The 18,140-nt window shown below is 52.0% G+C and overlaps 4 protein-coding genes across 4 annotated transcripts; 2 read left to right on the top strand and 2 right to left on the bottom strand.

Annotated features, from left to right (window-relative positions):
• Nucleotides 1–1,880: 1,880 nt before the first annotated feature.
• Nucleotides 1,881–2,640, bottom strand: GUITHDRAFT_153320 (hypothetical protein). Its single transcript, XM_005830245.1, has 2 exons — nucleotides 2,253–2,640; nucleotides 1,881–2,205 (listed from the first exon to the last, which is right to left on the bottom strand). Exons 1-2 carry the CDS (start codon nucleotides 2,476–2,478, stop codon nucleotides 1,925–1,927), a joined length of 507 nt encoding a protein of 168 aa, XP_005830302.1. The 5' UTR covers nucleotides 2,479–2,640; the 3' UTR covers nucleotides 1,881–1,924.
• A 6,945-nt stretch (nucleotides 2,641–9,585) lies between these two features.
• On the top strand, nucleotides 9,586–10,650 carry GUITHDRAFT_110736 (hypothetical protein; the record flags this gene model as incomplete). The annotated part of the gene is made up of 6 exons (XM_005830244.1): nucleotides 9,586–9,690; nucleotides 9,743–9,946; nucleotides 10,000–10,066; nucleotides 10,314–10,420; nucleotides 10,468–10,503; nucleotides 10,564–10,650. 6 exons carry the CDS (start codon nucleotides 9,586–9,588, stop codon nucleotides 10,648–10,650), a joined length of 606 nt encoding a protein of 201 aa, XP_005830301.1.
• Nucleotides 10,651–10,923: 273 nt separating this feature from the next.
• Nucleotides 10,924–11,944, bottom strand: GUITHDRAFT_140628 (hypothetical protein; the record flags this gene model as incomplete). Its single annotated transcript, XM_005830243.1, has 5 exons — nucleotides 10,924–10,988; nucleotides 11,034–11,088; nucleotides 11,142–11,183; nucleotides 11,234–11,404; nucleotides 11,450–11,944. The coding sequence occupies 5 exons, from the start codon at nucleotides 11,942–11,944 to the stop codon at nucleotides 10,924–10,926; spliced, it is 828 nt and encodes a 275-aa protein (XP_005830300.1).
• A 4,226-nt stretch (nucleotides 11,945–16,170) lies between these two features.
• GUITHDRAFT_73277 (hypothetical protein) lies at nucleotides 16,171–17,340 on the top strand (the record flags this gene model as incomplete). Its single annotated transcript, XM_005830242.1, has 1 exon — nucleotides 16,171–17,340. The coding sequence occupies one exon, from the start codon at nucleotides 16,171–16,173 to the stop codon at nucleotides 17,338–17,340; it is 1,170 nt and encodes a 389-aa protein (XP_005830299.1).
• Nucleotides 17,341–18,140: the final 800 nt, after the last annotated feature.

The raw sequence follows: 18,140 nt of genomic DNA, 5'->3' as shown, positions 1-18,140 counted from the left end.
AAGGACCCTCTGTTGGTCTTTGTTGCAGGAACTCTGTACCCGTGGTGGCCTACGTGCTGGAAGAGGACGGGTTAGCATTGTGGAGTGCAACTCAGTGACTTGTGACGCGTTGGAAGCAGCCTGCTGGCATGCAAGGACGGGATTCTCTTCCCTGCGAGAGAGCAAGGCCTCCTCTCTAAGGGCTGAAGGGATGATCAACATCTAAGGAGAAAAACTTGTCAACAAGGAGAGAACGAGAACTCCCCTTCTTGCCCTGTGAGGTTTCTACGGCCAGCTCTCGCTCCTCGCGGAATCAAAAGGAGCAGGAGAAACTAGAGATGGCGCAGCAGATGGCGAAGAGGCGGATCATGTTGGGCGTCAGCAAGACGAACGCATCGGTGACAGTGAGGAACTCAGGGGTCAAATTCGAACGTCTGTCAGAGCTCATAGGAACCGAGCCCGAGTCAGACAAAGGCCTATCAGGATGAAAGGACAGTTGGCTGTCTCGTACTCGTGTTCGAAGCTGACTTCTCCTGGATGACCCAGGATACTCTACTCCAGTGTGAAGCTGCTGAAAGGACCCCTGTGGAGGCCTTTGTTGCAGCAACCGTGTACCCGTGGGGGACTTACAAGGTAAACAGAAGGGGTGCGTCTTGTGCAGTACGACCCGTTGGAAGCAGCTTGCTGCCATGCAAGGACGGGGTTCTCTTCCCTGCGAGAGAGCATGGTATCCTCTCGAAGGTCAGAAGGGATGCTTGTCAACTTCCAAGAACAGGATACCCCTCCTTTCTGTAGCCAAGAGACGGCACCCCTGGCTCATTCCTCGAAGCTATAAAAGGATGAAACTCGTCAGAGCTAGGTGGTCCTCTTCCCCTTTCGTGTGTGTGCCACGATTGTTGAGACGTCTTTGTGTGTATCGTCTTGTCTTGTTTTGTGTGTGTGTGTGAAAGAAATAAAAGAGAGTTAGATCTCCTTCTGTTTCACCGCTTTCCCTCTTAGTAGAGAAATCCAACGTGACTCTTATTGAACTGCGCTTGAAGGTCCACTCGAGAATCTTCGAGGTGTGACATAAAATTGGTAGCAAGGTTGTGATCGGTGACAGAGATCGAGTCTTCTCTCTTCCCCTCCCTTTCTCCACTGTTCTTCTGCTTCTTCCTACGCTTACGTCGCGTAGATGTCCGGATACAATACTCGACTCGCAGCTCGCATGCTGGACGAGAATGCTACGGATACTTTGGAACATGACTGGCAATCTGCTGCCGGCATTGACGACGATCTTCGTCCCGAATCGACCGAGGATCGGTCGCTCCAAAACATGTCTGCCGCGCTGCTGGAGGTTCAGCAGCGGTTGAACGCTCTCGAAGCTCCTGCTTCTTCTGAGGCGGTCCCGCCCGCCGCTCTCAAGCCTGGACCGCCCCCCATCTCCTCGCGTGACGGTCCTCAGCTGGTCTCTCTGGCTGATCAGCAATTGCTTGCTAAGTTGCGCAATCTCCCCAAGTTGGATACTGCCCGCCAAACTAGCGCCAACAATGTCTTGACATGGGTTCAAACCATTCAGTACTCCTTTGCTGTGTATGGTATCCCCCGAGCCAACTGGGTTGTCCATACCCTCGATTTACTGGATGCTCCAATGCGCCAACACTTCGTGGCCAAGTACCCGCCAGAGACCTTTCGCCGCATGGAGTGGGATACATTTTCAGAGGAAATTCGTGAAAAATTCCTGCCTCCTCACCTGCTGTCGAATCTCATTCACCAACTCGACAATTTGAATCAAGACCGTCAGGAATCTCTTGCTTCGTATGCTGCCCGAACCCTGACCTTAATCGAGCAACTTCAGCTCCTTCCGGATGGTAAATTATTTGCGACGTCCTCACTGGTCTGCAAACGGTTCATTAATGGTGTCCGATCGCATATGACTGCTCTACTCTTGAATCAGTGGGTGACTCTACAGCGTTCGGATGATGTTGACTTCCGTCAGCTCAGGGAGTACGCGCTCAAGATCGACAATCAGACCAGAACCAAAGAACATTCGACGGGAGCAGATCCCCACCGGCAGCTCTATTCCGTGCAGGTGGGCAATCGCTCCTCTAATTCTAATGATCGCAAGAGTCGTCCTTCTGGCAAGGCTTCGGCCTTCAAAGAGCGCCGTGCTGCTCGGCAGGACGCCAGGAGTGCGGGAGACTCCTCGTCCCCAAACACATCGACCAATGCCATCCGTTGTTACAACTGTGGCAAACTCGGACATCGATCTTCCGAGTGTCCGATCGTCGTACCCGCCGCAGTCAGAGTCCTGAACGTGAGCAGTCGTCCGACTCCTCCTCTCCGCCTCTGCTTGGCGCTGTTCAGACTTCCGACGACCGCAAGGCTGCTCCGTCCGTTGCAGCTAACAAGATTGCTGCTCGCTCGAAGACGCCTAAGCGCCGTCCTCAGGTGCATTTTGCTGAAGAACTGGAAGATGAAGTGCCTCTGGACGGTGACGCTCTCGAGGTACACTTGCATCCGATTGCACTCCACTCCCTTGGCTCTCAGGAGCACGGGGCGTCTTCAGGATCGCTTCTCTATCTGCCCATTGTACCACTCACCTCTCCGGTGCCAGCTGCTACTTCCGAGATCCTGGCTTTGCTTGACTCGGGTGCTGAGATCAGTGTGATCTCGCGTCAGGTTGCGCGACAGCTCCAATTGACCACACAGCGAATTCCCGCCACGCTTACCGCTCAGTTCGCTCATGGCGACGCCCAGGTCGTGCTTCGTGAAACCTGCCTCCTGCCGTTTCGCATTGCAGGCACCAATGTTGAAACGCAAGAAACGTTCTTCATTTTGGACTCTCCAGCGTCACTGCCGGCAATTTTGTCCCAACCGTTCATTGCCAAGATGAAAATGAATATCGACTTTCATTCCAAGCTCGTTACTATTCCAGCGCAGGATGGTACTGCGGGGCGTCAACGCCTTCCGCTCGCATTTCACATCCCTGGTCCTGGCTCCGCGGCTATGCGGCAAGCCCAGTGTTTGATTTTTCCCTGGCATGCGGACTGGAACACGCTTCAGCCTCCTCCACCTGAGGATATGATGCCCTGGGTCATGGCGACCGTGTCCTCGCCTGTTTCTACCAGTTCATTGGTCTCTCAGGTCGCCTCGTCGGCCTCGCCGCTCGCAGCTCCGGCCTTGCAGGAGCTACTCGAGGATTTTTCCGATGTTCTGGTGGACGAACTACCAATCCAGCCACCTGTCTCGCGGGGGCAGTATGACGTTGTCCTTCGGGTTCCTGATGACGTTCGTCCAATTCGTCGTCGTCCCTACCGACTTCCGGCGACGCTCCAGGAGGAGCTCGCTAAAACGATCGACTTCTTGTTGGCACGCGGCATCATCGAGCGGAACAATGATGTCATGTGGCAGAGTCCCGTCATCTTTGTTCGCAAAGGTCTTTCCTCTGAAGGAGTCCCTCAATTTCGTTTTTGTATTGATTATCGAGGAGTCAACAATCACCTCCTCGACGACAGTTTTCCGCCTCCCGTCCCTACCGAGCTCATGGAACGTATCGGGCGCGTGCTCTCGCAGCGTACTGTGTCCAGTACGGATACCCTCTACTTCAGCAAGCTGGATATGGCCTCAGGATTCTGGCAGCTAGCTCTCACTCCTGACAGCTCTCAATATACTGGGTTTGTTACTGAACAAGGATCCTACCAATTCCGCGCTCTGCCCTTTGGTCTGAAAACGGCCACAGCTGCCTTCCAGAAGTTCTCACAGGGCATCCTCGCAGGTATGAACAACGTCTTAGTCTACGTCGATGATCTCTTAATCTTTTCCATGGGTAATCCTCGTTCACACCTACAGCAGGTGCGTCTCCTACTGGAGCGCCTCCGCCACCACCAGGTCTTCGTTAAACGGAGCAAGTGTGTGTTTCTTCAGACGCAGATCAGTTTTCTCGGATATACTTTGAATGCGCATGGGATTGCACCCGAGGCTAGCAAAGTTGCTGCCATCGACGATTTTCCGCCTCCTGCATCTGTGAAACAACTTCGCCAATTTTTAGGCCTCGCCAATTTTTATCGGCGTTTCATCAAGAATTTTGCCAACTATGCTGCACCTCTCTCAGATCTGCTGAAAACCAGTCAACGTCGCTTCGTGTGGACTCGGTCTGCTGAGACTGCTTTTGCCGCGCTCAAGACAGCTCTTACGCAGGCTCCAGTCTTGGCTCACTTCCGTTCTGATCGGCTGACCATCCTGTACACAGACGCTAGCGACCTGGCCATTGGAGCCGCGCTTCATCAGATCGATGAAAACAACGAGGAACATCCCGTTGCATTTTATGGCAAGAAACTCTCCTCCGCCGAACGCAATTACTCCACCTATGAGCGTGAGCTTCTTGCTCTCAAGGAAAGTCTCCGTCATTTTTCCTACTACTTGATTGGTCGTCGCTTTCGTGTATGTACCGATCACCACAGCTTGATCAGATTGAACACCCAGTCTGAACTCTCTCCCCGCCTGGCTCGTTGGTTGTCTACCTTCCTTCAGTACGACATGGAGATCCACCACATCCCTGGCGAAACTAACGTCGTTGCTGATGCCCTCAGTCGGATCTCAGGCGACTCGCCTGCTCCATCGTTCGCTCCCCAATCACCCGCTGATCTGACTCAGGCTCATGATCGCGCTATGCGCGCTGAAGACATTGCTCGGGATCTTCTTGTTGGTCTTCATACCGTTCAGATGCTTACGGATTCCTCGTTCGTCTCCCAACTGATGCAAAACTACTCCACCTGTCCTGACTTTCAGGTTTTATACCAACTGGGCAAAGACGGCGAATTGCTCGGCCAACCGGGTTGTCGTCATTTTGAATTTTCGGATGACTTGCTCTACTATGTTGATTCTACCGGCAGGACGAGGATCTGTGTTCCTACCGCTATCCGCGCTGCTGTACTACGCCTAGCGCATGATGATGCCGGACATGTGGGTTCTGACAAAACCTACCTCTCACTTGTTGCCAAAGTCTACTGGAATAACATGAAGCGTGATGTCGAAAATTACGTGCATTCCTGCCTCATTTGCCAGGCTGCGAAGAACTACAAACAGAAACCCATCGGTTTGCCCAAGAGTCATGACGTTCCTGCTGACAAATTTGACGTCATCTCCGTCGATCTCCTCAGCGGACTTCCGACTACCTCCCAAGGTCATGATTCTCTCTTCGTCATGTTGGACTCGTTCTCGCAACATGTCACGCTGGCTCCAACTCACAAGTCTGCTACGACCCAGGAACTTGTGGATTTATTTCTCCAATACTTCTATCGCACTCGTGGTCTTCCTGCTGCAATCCTTTCGGATAATGGGCCAAATGTCTCCTCGCATTTTTGGGATACAGTATTTCAGACGCTAGGTGTTCAGGTACGCCACTCTTCCAAGTACTATCCCCAGGCCAATGGTCGCGTTGAACGGATCAATGCCACCATTCTGGATATGCTCCGCACTAAACTCGCTCAGGGTTCATCTGAATGGACAGTCCATCTTCCATTCATTGAGTTTGCCCTCAATCATGCCCCCCGTCGTGAAACAGGGTTATCTGCCTTTCAAGTGGAATACGGCAAGAATCCGCGCTCAGTTATGGATTTGACCCTTGATCAGGTTCTTCCTCAAGCCCGCACGACTGTCGACAACATACGTGCAGGTGAAAACCTTGTGCGAGATACCTTGGCCTCGATCGCCAATCGAGCAGAGACGCGTCTACTTCCTTCTCGCCGCCCGCTTCGATGGCAAGTTGGTGATTTGGTCTGGATCGACGCGCGTTTATTCAATCAGCAGTTTGAAATTCGCAAATTTCGAGATCGATACATTGGTCCTTTCCCTATCACCGAGGTTTGCAACAACAACAATTATCGAGTTGATGTTCGCCAGCGCTTCCCTCGCATGGATCAAGATGTTTTTAATGCCAAGTTCCTACGCCCCCATGTGCGCAGGAAAGATCATTTGCAGCAGCCTGTGGTTTCCCAACCTGTACCTGGATTCTACGAAGTGGCTCGCGTCATCAATCATCGTCAACGTAATGGTGCGAAGCAATATCTGGTTCGTTGGAAGGGATTTTCCTCCGCCGACGACACTTGGGAACCTGTTGCCCATCTCTCGCGTACACCGGCGCTCCGTCAGTTGCTTCAGCAATATGAACAGCATCGCACGCGTCAAGATGCTTCTGCTTCTTCTCATGGACAGCGGCAGCGGCAGCGTCGTGCGCCTCTCAATTAGGAATTTTACGTGCTGCGCCTGGAGCGTGTCAGAGGAAAAACAGATTTGACAAGCTGAGAAAGCGAAGTTTTCTGAGTCCTGAGCACTCCAAGAAAGCGCAGAGAAGAGCGTGTCAGAGCTCATAGGAACCGAGCCCGAGTCAGACAAAGGCCTATCAGGATGAAAGGACAGTTGGCTGTCTCGTACTCGTGTTCGAAGCTGACTTCTCCTGGATGACCCAGGATACTCTACTCCAGTGTGAAGCTGCTGAAAGGACCCCTGTGGAGGCCTTTGTTGCAGCAACCGTGTACCCGTGGGGGACTTACAAGGTAAACAGAAGGGGTGCGTCTTGTGCAGTACGACCCGTTGGAAGCAGCTTGCTGCCATGCAAGGACGGGGTTCTCTTCCCTGCGAGAGAGCATGGTATCCTCTCGAAGGTCAGAAGGGATGCTTGTCAACTTCCAAGAACAGGATACCCCTCCTTTCTGTAGCCAAGAGACGGCACCCCTGGCTCATTCCTCGAAGCTATAAAAGGATGAAACTCGTCAGAGCTAGGTGGTCCTCTTCCCCTTTCGTGTGTGTGCCACGATTGTTGAGACGTCTTTGTGTGTATCGTCTTGTCTTGTTTTGTGTGTGTGTGTGAAAGAAATAAAAGAGAGTTAGATCTCCTTCTGTTTCACCGCTTTCCCTCTTAGTAGAGAAATCCAACGTGAGTTCTTATTGAACTGCGCTTGAAGGTCCACTCGAGAATCTTCGAGGTGTGACAAAAGAGAGATGGATCTCCTTCTGTCACACATGCTTCCTCTCAGTTGAGAATTCAGTTGACACTTTAGCTTGCTTGATAATTTTGAATATCACTGCTGCTATGTGGACCAAATACAAGAAAACCATTAATTCAGGAATTTAGTCTTTATACATCTTGATTACACGAAGCATTTGTGTATTTTACCCACTGACAAAATATGAATACAACTGTATCCTTCTTTTAATCACACTTTATGCAATCCAAGTCTCCTCCTTCCCCCGGATCCTGGCCTCGTCTTCCAGTAGGTAGTTCCCCTTTTCGTCGATCGACCGGCGGCCCACCGCTCTACCTGTTGCTGCCAGCACATGCGAGTAGGCACTTCCCGGCTCAGCCCGTCCGAGGCAGGAGATTGAGGGGGAGCATGGCGAGGGCTGGAGGATGCGGCTGAGATGGCGGTCAGGCGCCGGGGAGGGAAGCGCATCACAATGAATCCCGCAGGGAGACAGTTTGGCACGAATGCGGATGCCGGGATCTTTACAGGTCATGATGGGAGCGGGGGGTTCAGAGGAGAAGTATGAAGCAGGGCGGATAGGTAGAGCAGGGCGGGACAGGACAGGAGCAGGGGCGGGGGTGAGGAGGGTAGAGAATGTGCAGCGTGTGAAGCCTTGTGTAGGGATGGCCTGCACGCCTGCTGCTGCCAGCCTTGTGAAGTATCGCCGTCCCCTCAGCCTAGTAGACCATAGTAGGGCTCAGCCCGCAATGCTTGGCAGGGCATAGGAGGCAAATCGTCCGACGGTCAGCAGAGTAAAACAGAAGTTGCTGCCCCATCCGAACGTTGTGTTTTCGCGATTAACCAGCCTCGGAGAGTTTTGACTGCCACTCGAAGAAGGCGTCGCCCCCTCACGGAGCCAGTCAATTCGATGCCCCTCGGAGTATCGGAATATAGTACGGTAGCCTAGAAGCCTAGACTAGTCACTCACTGTCGTGCCATGTTCACGGTTACCGTACTACGGTACTATGATGATGATAAGAGCCCCGGCGGCCTGCCCGGCTGAGAGCCGCTGAGCGGCCCCCTCCGGGCCGGCGGGCCTGACTCAGTGATCGGACACTGGCTTGCCAACTTGCCAATCTGCAAGTCTGACTCAGTGAGTCAAAGTTAAGTGAAATCGGACAGTCCGATCATCCGGAGGCTTGGGTACTGGGCCACCGGGCCGTACTGGCCGCGGTACTGTGACCCGCCGCCGCCCGACTCGAGTCGTAGTATCATCGGATCGGCGGTTCGGACTCTCCGGCCGCGGCCGTCCGGGACTCGCCGAGCCGAGTCGGATCCGGCGAGTGGCCCGGCGGCAGGAGGCCGGGCTGATGCGGCGGCGCGTGCCACGTTGACTGACCGTACCGTACCGGCCCGGCCGCGGGCGGCCCGCCGGGCCGGGGACACTCAGGCTTTACTCCCGGCGACAAAGTTAACTGAGTCAAAAATCCGACCGTGCCGGTACTACCCGGTACGAGGACAATCAGGAGAGTCCGATCGAGGAAGCTTGCGGTGGCAAGTTGACCCTGCCACACCGCGGCCCGGCCGGAGGCTGTCGCCGCACAGCGGCCCACTGTCACGTCACGTGACGGTCGGACTGACTCAGAGTCACCGGTGACCATCACTGTCAAACCGTTGAAGTGAGTCGGAGGATAATCGGCAGTATAGTACTGGGCCGTGACTCCGACGGTGACCGTACGTCAGTCGCCCGGCCGTGACGCCGATGATGATTGAATCGCCCGGCTACGAACCGGGACAGCGGCGGCCCGGCCACAGCCGGCCGGGCACTAAAACTTAGTTTTATATGTCCCTCCGAGAGGCTCAGAGGAAAGCAAGTTGCGGCTCCTGAAAGTACCCCACCCCCAAGAAAATGCACCCATGATTGACGGAGTACCCCCACCACCTAAATCATGATGTACGACCGGTCTGATTTTCAAAAATTTGGACCCTACCCCCCGAGATACTCTCCCCTGTGACTGGTCGGAGTGAGCGAAGGGACTCACGATGGGACGCGGGAGGAGGAGGAGGAGGAGAGGTCAGTAGAAGGTTGGAGGATGGGAGGAGAGTAGAACAAGAGAAGAGATGGAAAGAGAGCGGGGAATGAAATGAGATTGAAGTCTCGGATCTCAAGAAGCTGATAGAGGATGGCAAGTCTACGATATTGCTCGAGTACAAACTCTTGTTCCGATGCTACGATACAGAAAAGCTCGAGTTTCGTTTTTCTGGTCTCTCTAGCTTTCCAGCAGATGTGAAATGAAAGGATGCCTGTGATGTGTTGCACTTCAGGCTCATTCTATGGAATGTTTGCATGCTTCATGCCATGCCTCCTGAACTTGTTGAGTTGCACTAGATGCGACTGACTTTGTCAAGACTTATCAGGACGATGACATTCGAATCTGTCGGACTCAACTTGTTGACATTCACCTTATGCTGCGTCACTTCCTCAGCCTTTCAATCCCCGTCCCGTCTCCTGCTCCCAGCAAGCAGCACATTGCAAAGGGATGTTCAAGGTTTGTGGCAACGTCGTTGTGCCCAAACAAAGTCTGAACGATGAGATGCAGGGAGGACTTGTTCGACAAGCTCGTCCGGACTGATGCTGAGGGAATCATTTGTCACCAGGACGATGGCGAACACCAGGACGCCGAGGGCTGATGTGCAGGCGAAGATTATTTCCCGAAAGGTCAACAGGGCAGTTGACACCTTGCGGAGATTCTTAGAGAGTGCGATGGTGAGGAAAGGCTGGTAGCTATGGTCTGGAGAGTGTGACTAGCGGCTTGCAGAAGTACGTGCAGACACTGATGGCTATGTTCTACTGCTTCTGCGCCAAAGTCTTCGCGTTGAACCAGATCCAGAAGGAAAAGAACTCCCACGAATCCACCAAGAAGGACTCGCCCTCCCTGTCCTCCTCCTCCTCCTCCGCGTCTCCCCTAGCATCGTCTACGGCTGAAGCAGCTGAGAACTCCAAGGCTCGATCTGATGCCCAGGTTTATCTCGAAGTTCCGATGGATCCACGTTGATTGAACCGCAAACGTAGCAGGCGCAAGGTTTTTCCAACGAGCAAACTACCTTCATCCCCAAGTCCATTGCGTCGAGCAGCATGGCAGGTATCACGAACAAGAATCAGACCTTCAGCTTCGTCCATAGCCACGATCTCGAAACCCAGCCCCCTTCCTCTAGTCTATCACTCCTTCTCCTTCGGCCACCTACTCCAGCGTCCCCCTCCCCCCTCCCCCTCCTCGCTCTTTGCAACCCCCTTTCTCTCGTCCCCTCAGCAGATGGTTTTGTTTCCATTTTCCCCCATTCTCTCAAACCTGCAAGTGACAGATTCTCATGATAACTTTCACTGGCCAGTTGCCGCAGTTCCAGCAGTCGCAGTCACTATCTCAGCTCTTGGCGATGCTGCTGTGCTGGACGCGGCTGTCACAGTGGCTCAGGTCGGAGCCCTTGCGATCTTCTTGGTGCGTTCTTTGCCTTGCAAGTTGTCGCCATGACCACACCAGGACAGACTTACGGCATGGATGCGTTGACTGGATTCTTCGGGGTCAGACTGCCTCCTTGATCACTCCTCTTGTTCAGCCAGGCTCCTTTGACTTTGGGGCAGGCGATTAATGCAAGGCCAAGTGTCGAGCAGGAGGAGGGAGCAGCGAAAGAAGACGTGGCACAACAGACTGAAGGAGCTCCTCAGTGACGAGGGAGTCAGCAACGATGAGTTGGAGAGGTTCTTGTTTCCTGGGAGAGGTTGTGGTCGTGCGTCTTGAATGACTTTGTTTTGCTTTGTGAATGGTGTGTAATTTGAGAAAACGTTGAAATCATGATAAAATTAGCTTGCAAGACCTTTGCCCTTAGCCCTCACACAACACAGAACGGAAACAAAGGAAATAAGAACAAGGATTGAAAGGAGGAAACGAGAAATCCCCTCACTGAAGAGGGTGAGGGAATCAGAGAATCTTGACTTTTGCACCTAATGTGCCTGCAACAAGGAGCTCAATTGCCCGTTGGCTTCCATCCCATCCAGCAGCTCTTTGCCTGCAACACAGTCAAAACAGACAGCGGAGGGGGAACGGTCACAACATCGAGCTGAGAAAACGTCAGGAGACGTGCTGTACGCCATCATCAGCACGGCAATCTGCAACCCAGACATCAGCCGCCACCTGACTGTCAGCTGATCTCAGAGCTCACCGGTGGTTTCTGCCACATGCACAGCCAGCGCAGTTTCCTTGCCTGCAAGCTGCATCAGTACTCCTCTCGACTTCTCCCAGCACAATCGCCACCTGCCCTACTGTAAAGATCCCCTGCTGGTGCAGAGAGTCTACAAGGAGCATCGCTCGTGAGAAGATGCCAGTGCTTAAGGTGGTGCCTCCGCTGCTGCTGTTAGCAGCGCCCATGGCGTTGCCCGAGCCGCTGTTGCCCACCATGTTCATGCTATCCGGAGGAAACATTTGCTGCGTGCCAAGTCAAAGATCCAACTCGAGCCGATACAAACAGACCGGAGCGCTAGCCTCAACGAAGAAATCTTTACACCATTCACTGTCTGACAGACGGACGTCTTTGTTCCTATGATTGCAGATCTTCTTCGTTTTCCTCGCCTCCTCGTGCTCGTTCTCCAACAGAATCACCTCTCTGAACAGCTTGTCATACTCCGACTTGAGCTCGTTGAGGCCGCCAGCTGCAAGAAGTTTCCTGTTCTTTGCCAGCCAGTTGGACTTGAGCTCCTCAAATTTGTCCTTGGCTGTTGTGGGCGTCAGCTTGCCAGCAAAGAGAGGATTGGTATTAAGAGCATGGCAGATTTCCATCCAGGCTTCCTGCTTCTTCCCATACACAAAAATGTTCGGATGACTGTGTGCTGCTCTCAAAATCTCCAGCTGGCGTTCAGATCCTTGGGTCCCCTTGAAGGACAGCCTAGACTGAGGGCCCGCACCTCCTCCATCGTTGCCGCTCTCCTCTCTTACAGCCACGTCCTGCGGGTTTGAAGTCTCTGGCATTCTACCTCTGTCGATGTCAAGGACTGTGCTGAGATCGATTCAGAAGGACTTCTGAGAATCTTGCAACTAGAATTCCTTGTGTGCAGCAGGGATCATACAACTGTGAGAAAATCTGTTGTTGAAAGCGAAGCATCAGTAATACACAACAGCACAAGTGGAGAGGCGCAATCTACTTGCTTTCACACGTCAAACACTTGACACTCACAACCACGACAGAGTTGTCACAATTGTTTTTACCCTGTCCAAACACTATTCAAGATCACTTGACTGAAGCTTCGGTAATATTCATACCTCTAGCTGATCTTGATTACTCATTTGCATCTTCTATAGCTATAAATCCACCATCCTCCTCCACCCTTCTGCATGCTTCCTTCTGCATGCTTCCTTTCACCCACAATTCTTCTCTTTAACTTTTGGCCCTTTTTCTTCCACCCAATTCTATTTTTTTCTACTTTTGTCTTAGCATGTCCAACCTCCCCCCCCCCCCCCTCCTTGTCCCAACTTCACGTCCTCTCGTTCCGTCATCGCATCCCGTGTCTTGTTCTCTCCTGTCATGTCCTCTGCTGTCCTCTCCTGCCCTGACATGTCCTCTACTGTCCTGTCCTGCCCTGACATGTCCTGTCCTGTCCTCTCCTCTCCTCTCCTCTCCTCTCCATTATCACCCAACATTCCATTTCGCTCCCACAAGAGTCCATGTTTGTCCGCCCCCAGCTTCATGGTGCCGAATGCATTCCTGGGTTCTCAAGGACAATATTTGAAAATTCATGACCACATATCATGTAAAAATTGAACTTTTATGATATATGTTTAAATTTCTCTAAATAATTTCAGGGGTTTCACTGTCCTGTGCAAACCTGGGTACATCTAACGTTTACCGTTTCGGACCCAAGCACATCAACTTTTTCCTTATTTTGGGATAATTTCAAATATTACATACTAGAAATTTCAACTGTGGTGGCACTTGTTGAAATTGTACATCATAACATCAAACTGATCACTCGGCCAGTCACCCGGACTCGGAGGCCTGGTCAGCCGGGCCCGGGACCTCCGAGTGCCGGCCGACTAAAACCAGAAGGGCATGCCTGGCTCAGTGTGACGTTCGTGGCAGGTCCGCTGCAGTTGACGGTTGAGAGGGAGGGGTTGTCAGCCAGAGTCGGGGCAATACCTGAAACGTTGTATTTCTTAGAAACTGTCACGGGGACTTGTCAGCAGTGACTGTACACGGAGGTCCGGCTGAGCAATGGGCAATGCAAGGATACTACCCCCTCACCCCACCCTTTTCCCACCAGTCGACAGGTCAGTCTCCGCCTTCATTTTTAAAACTCGCGGCAGTTCAGTCAATATCCCGGGAGAACCCTACCCACCCAGTGAATTTCTGGATATAAAAACAATATGACCCGTCTGTTCCGTGGATAATTGACCCCTACCGTGTTGTACACCAGATACCCTACCCATAACTCTGTAGAAGCCGCATCAGCTGTATCCTTGTTTGAAAATACTACCCTACCCCACAATTTCCGGTTCAATACCCACCGCTCATCGGCGGCATCAAACCCGAGTAAAACGGGTCCAGATCTTTCTTCTTCATCAAAAATAGTATTTTCAGAATCATTCTTGTCATCATAGGGGTTGTAAAGAAGGTGGACGTTCAAACGTTGCGACCTCTTTCCCTGCTTACTACATAAATTTACCACAGCTTACGATATGGATCTTCAATACCTGCTTGCCAGCCTTCCCCTTGCCTCGCTCCTTCCTCCCTGGGACTTGCGAACTCTGTCACTCTGAGTGTTGAACTGATCCTGCTGATTGCCTTTCATCTTTCGATCCATCCGCCCTCATATTCGAAAGCTGAAAAAAATATACAAGAATATCGGTGACTGGAGGTGTAATTGAACAAATTGCATAGATAAAATCAACCGCAAAAAATTGATACATCTGATTTTCAGTGATAACAAGCATGAAAAAGGTTTTTAAACTCAACGAGCTTCAGACTGCTTACATGGAAAAAATGATTTCAGAGAAATTAATCATAAGAAGCAGAAACAAAATTCCTGAAGATGGGTCTTTGCTTCTCGGAAATATAGAACTTGCCAGGACAAAAGCAAAAATTGGAAAAAATGCGGAAAATCACAGTTCACATTCAGTCACCAATTCTGTGGATGTAATAGACAATGCAATAGATCAGCATTCAGCTTTTGCTGCAATCCATCGTTCCCATCCTTCCAAGAAAAGAACTCTCGAGCAAGACGAACTTGGGAGCAATTCACCTGCAAAGTCAAGACACGCAGAAACTTTGCATTCTGACAACGAGAATGGCACTTGTAAAGTACATATTAGATTCGAAACTGGCGTTGATGAACCTAGGAGCAAAGCACAGGAAAACCTAGTGTCTTCGGACAGCTGTTCAATCATGGACCGGAGCAACTTGCCGCGGACACCTAGCTGTGTTGTAGAGGGAGAATGGGGTTGTAATGTGCATAGCTGCCAGACTCCATCGTCTGAGCAAATGTCAGTTGGTGATAGCTTCAACCTCACGATCGATTTATGAATTGTTGTTCCTGCAATGGTTTCAATAAACACGTTCGGTGACATCTATTCTGCCACGGGTTCGACTCTGAAAGGAGTTCGGGCCGTACTGAAACGGTGAACGAGCCTGATCAGTGGTGATCATTTACTCTAACTCGTCATGATGCATCTCAAGCTTGCGGTATTGACTGGAGTAACATGGACATGGAATGATCATCGCCAATGTTGGCACTTCAAGTTTCACTGTTCGCGGCCCGATTCGCTGGGCGCCGGCAGGCGGCGCCTGCCGCGACTCGGCGTGGGCCAGCCTAGACGCCTGGAACGGTGACTGTAGCATGATCCCGGCGCCGTGCACAAACTTGGAGGCGACTCAGAGGCAAGGCTCAGCCACGCCATGAAAGAGAAACTCATCATCATACTTTTATAGCCCGGTACGGTACGGTAGTACAGCTTGACCGGGTGACCTGTCACCGTCGTTCAAGGCACCTGAGCGCCGTCACAAGTTACTCAAAGTTAAGTTAAGTCACCTGAAATGTCAAGCCGATGGCAACTCAAGTTATCGGATCGGATGGCCCGCGGCCGCGGCGCAACTTTAGCTGACTCGGCAGTGAGCCGTAACTAACTTGGCTCAGCGGCTTGCACTGCCGCTGTGAAAGTTCCAAAGCAACGGTTCGTCGCCACCCGGCGCCGACGGCGGTGGCCGGCACAGTGCGGCCCGGCTGCGCACTGCACACTGAGCCGGGGCGGCAGTCAGTGCCGGACCGTACGGCGTAGTACAGTACGGTACTACCTTTTACTCAAAGCCTCCGCGTTAAGTACCGCAGTGAGTGTGACCGTAGTGGGCCGCATCCCGAGTCCGCATGACGTTGCAGTGCCATGATCGGAACCGTGAAGGGCAGGCACAACTGAGGCCGGCCCATTCCGAAGTGCCACCGACGCACGGCTGGACAGCGGGCGGCCAACGGACTCCGGGACTCACCGTGGCACTGCCAGGGCGCTGCCTGCTGGTCTAATTTTGACCATTGGTTTGACCACATTGGTCAAGGGTAAAAATAGTACTAGGGATACAACCCCCGAATAAAGATTTTGATCATTTTACAATACGATTCACCATGCCATCAAAATGCGGTCAAAATGGTCAAACCTCAAACCGGTCTGAAGGGGGTGGGGTGGACAGCGTTAAGGCATTATTCTGGGTGGGTACTGCTTGTAGGCAATGCAGGGATCAACAGGGAGGGTGGATGCTGCAGGCGTGTTCATGTACCGGTTATATTTAGGTACTTGAATGGGGTGATACCTTAGTTCTGGCTCTAATTGACATCAACACCTAGTGGGTCCTAACAACAGAGGGTAGGGGTATCATCTTGAGAGGGTAGGGTTATTGGAGAAAGGGAAAGGTATAAAAGAAGTGCCGCATGCAGGAACTATTCAGACGCAAGGATCCGCCCTGAGCTTACCACGCTCAATCGAAACAAGATTCTCATCCTCAAGACGACTTGATTCCTAGCTCTTTCTGCTGCTACCTAAGACTGCTATCCTTCATCCTTACTGCTGATACTCATAGCAACGACTGGAGGTTTCAAAGGTTTCTATTTTGATATTTATCGACGATGTTTCAATCAAATATTGTTGTGGCACCGAAGATCGCCAGAATGTTTCAGATCGCATGTTTTCAAAGAGGACTAGCAACAAAGGCAGCCATGTCAAAGACTACGTTGAGCTCCTTCAAGAAGGAAAGAAAGGCTCTCAAAGATTCTCGAAGGGTTGTGGTGAAAGTGGGCACGGCGGTTGTCATCAACTCCGACGGGAAGCTAGCACTCTCGAGAATGGGCGGGTTGGTGGAGCAGCTCAAAGAACTGAAGAAGTCTGGAAGAGATGTCCTTCTTGTGAGTAGCGGAGCTGTTGGACTCGGACGATCAATCCTTGGGCTCTCCAGAGACGTTGTCTCTGATCCAGCCAATGTCATCGACAGGCAAGCCTGCGCAGCAGCAGGTCAGGAGACGCTGATGAGTACCTACACATCCATGTTCTCCGCTCTCGGCCTAAAGTGCGCTCAAGTTCTCATTACCCAACATGATTTCTCTTCTCCCCAGCGGTACAGATACCTCACGGACACTTTGGAGAAGCTTGCAGCCATTGGCGTCATCCCGGTCATCAACGAGAACGACGCTGTGACGGGATGCAGGGAGCTTGACAAGGAGATGTGCTTCAGTGACAATGACATGCTCTCGGCGCTGGTTGCTGGTGGAGTTGGAGCGGACGCTGTCGCCATGATGACTGATGTGGACGGCGTCTTCACCAAACCTCCTGGAGAGGAAGGAGCGGAAAGGATCAAGGTCTATCAGGACTCTGCGAGCGTGGAGATCGGGCAGAAGTCCTCAATGGGGCGAGGAGGGATGGCGTCAAAAATCAACGCAGCCCTGACAGCAACTGCCGGGGGGTCCAAGGCCATCATTGCCAATGGTCATGACCTGACCAACATCTCTGGCATCTTCGAGGGGAAGGACATCGGGACCCTGTTCCCTGCCAACGACCGCAAGCACGACAAGATGAACTACTGGTTGGCACATGCGGCGACCTGCGAAGGGGCTATGACTCTCAGGTCCTCGTCGGTGCAGGAGCTCTCCCGCCAGGCGAGCATGCAGACTCCGATCCTGCTCAAGGACATCTTGAGGGTCCAGGGAGACTTCCGCGCCTCCTCGCCCGTCTTCCTCGTTGATGAGAGAGGAGGAAGGATTGGCAGGGGGATTGTTCAGTTCGACTCCTGCGAGATCGAACAGAACTTGGAGAGGAAGCTTGGAACGGTGGCGTCAATGAACGACATCGTCAAGGGGGGTCAGCTTGTGTTGCAGCATCAGCAATTCATGTAAAAAGTGATAAATGTACCAGTAGAACCACTCAAAAGATATTAAAAACCGAAAACAGTACGATGACCGAGATGCTCTTCCTCTTCCTCTTCCTCTTCCTCTTCGTTCATTCGAGCGCTCTTGTCATATCTTCGCATCTTCTTCATCCCTCACGTCCTGTTGCATTTTGTCATGGTGCAGGGACTGCAGGGACTGCAGGGCTGTTCATTAGTTAGCAAGGAAGCGATGGAATGCGAAACAAGAGGATGATATGGGGGTGGGGTAGAAAACATGGAGGGTGGGGTGATACATGGAGGGGTGTAAAATCAACATGAATGCTCATGACCCCTTCTCTTCCCCTCTCATTTACAGCATCAGACGACAGATGAAGGTCGACAACGAAAAATGTAATTACAAGGTGGGATAGAAGCGATAATTATTAATCTTGACATTAATTAAAAATGCTTATCCTATCACCCTTGCTTCTTTTCAACTTTGAATTGAGTTGTCTAATAAGGACCCTGCCTCCATTTCATGGGAAGTACCCCTGATGAACACTGAACACCCCCAATATATGTGGACCCCACCTCACTATAACACGCTTCACCGGCCTCAGGATCGGAAAATGGAGGCGACGGAAACACGGGGGAGGGAGCAGATTGGAGCGAGAGCAGGGATAAGGGCAGGCATGAGGAGCGAAAGGAGAAGACATAGAGCATGAAGAGACTGTAAGGAGCAGATAAGAATCTCGCGCATCAGAGGGATGTGATAAGGAGGCTGGACATTTTCGTTCAGAGGATCTTGGATAGAGTTTGTAGCATGTT

This window comes from Guillardia theta (assembly GCF_000315625.1).
Source record: "Guillardia theta CCMP2712 unplaced genomic scaffold GUITHscaffold_47, whole genome shotgun sequence".
NCBI classification, from domain to species: domain Eukaryota; class Cryptophyceae; order Pyrenomonadales; family Geminigeraceae; genus Guillardia; species Guillardia theta.
The sequence above is the reverse complement of the archived record's forward strand: the minus strand, read 5'-3'. Positions and strand labels throughout refer to the sequence as shown.

Coding starts and splice junctions, on each gene's coding strand:
- GUITHDRAFT_153320 (XM_005830245.1), bottom strand. CDS start 2,478: ATGCAAGTGTACCTCGAGAGCGTCACCGTCCAGAGGCACTTCATCTTC. Junction 2,206..2,252: donor CAGGACTCTGACTGCGGCGG/GTACGACGATCG, acceptor AGTTTGCCACAG/TTGTAACAACGGATGGCATT.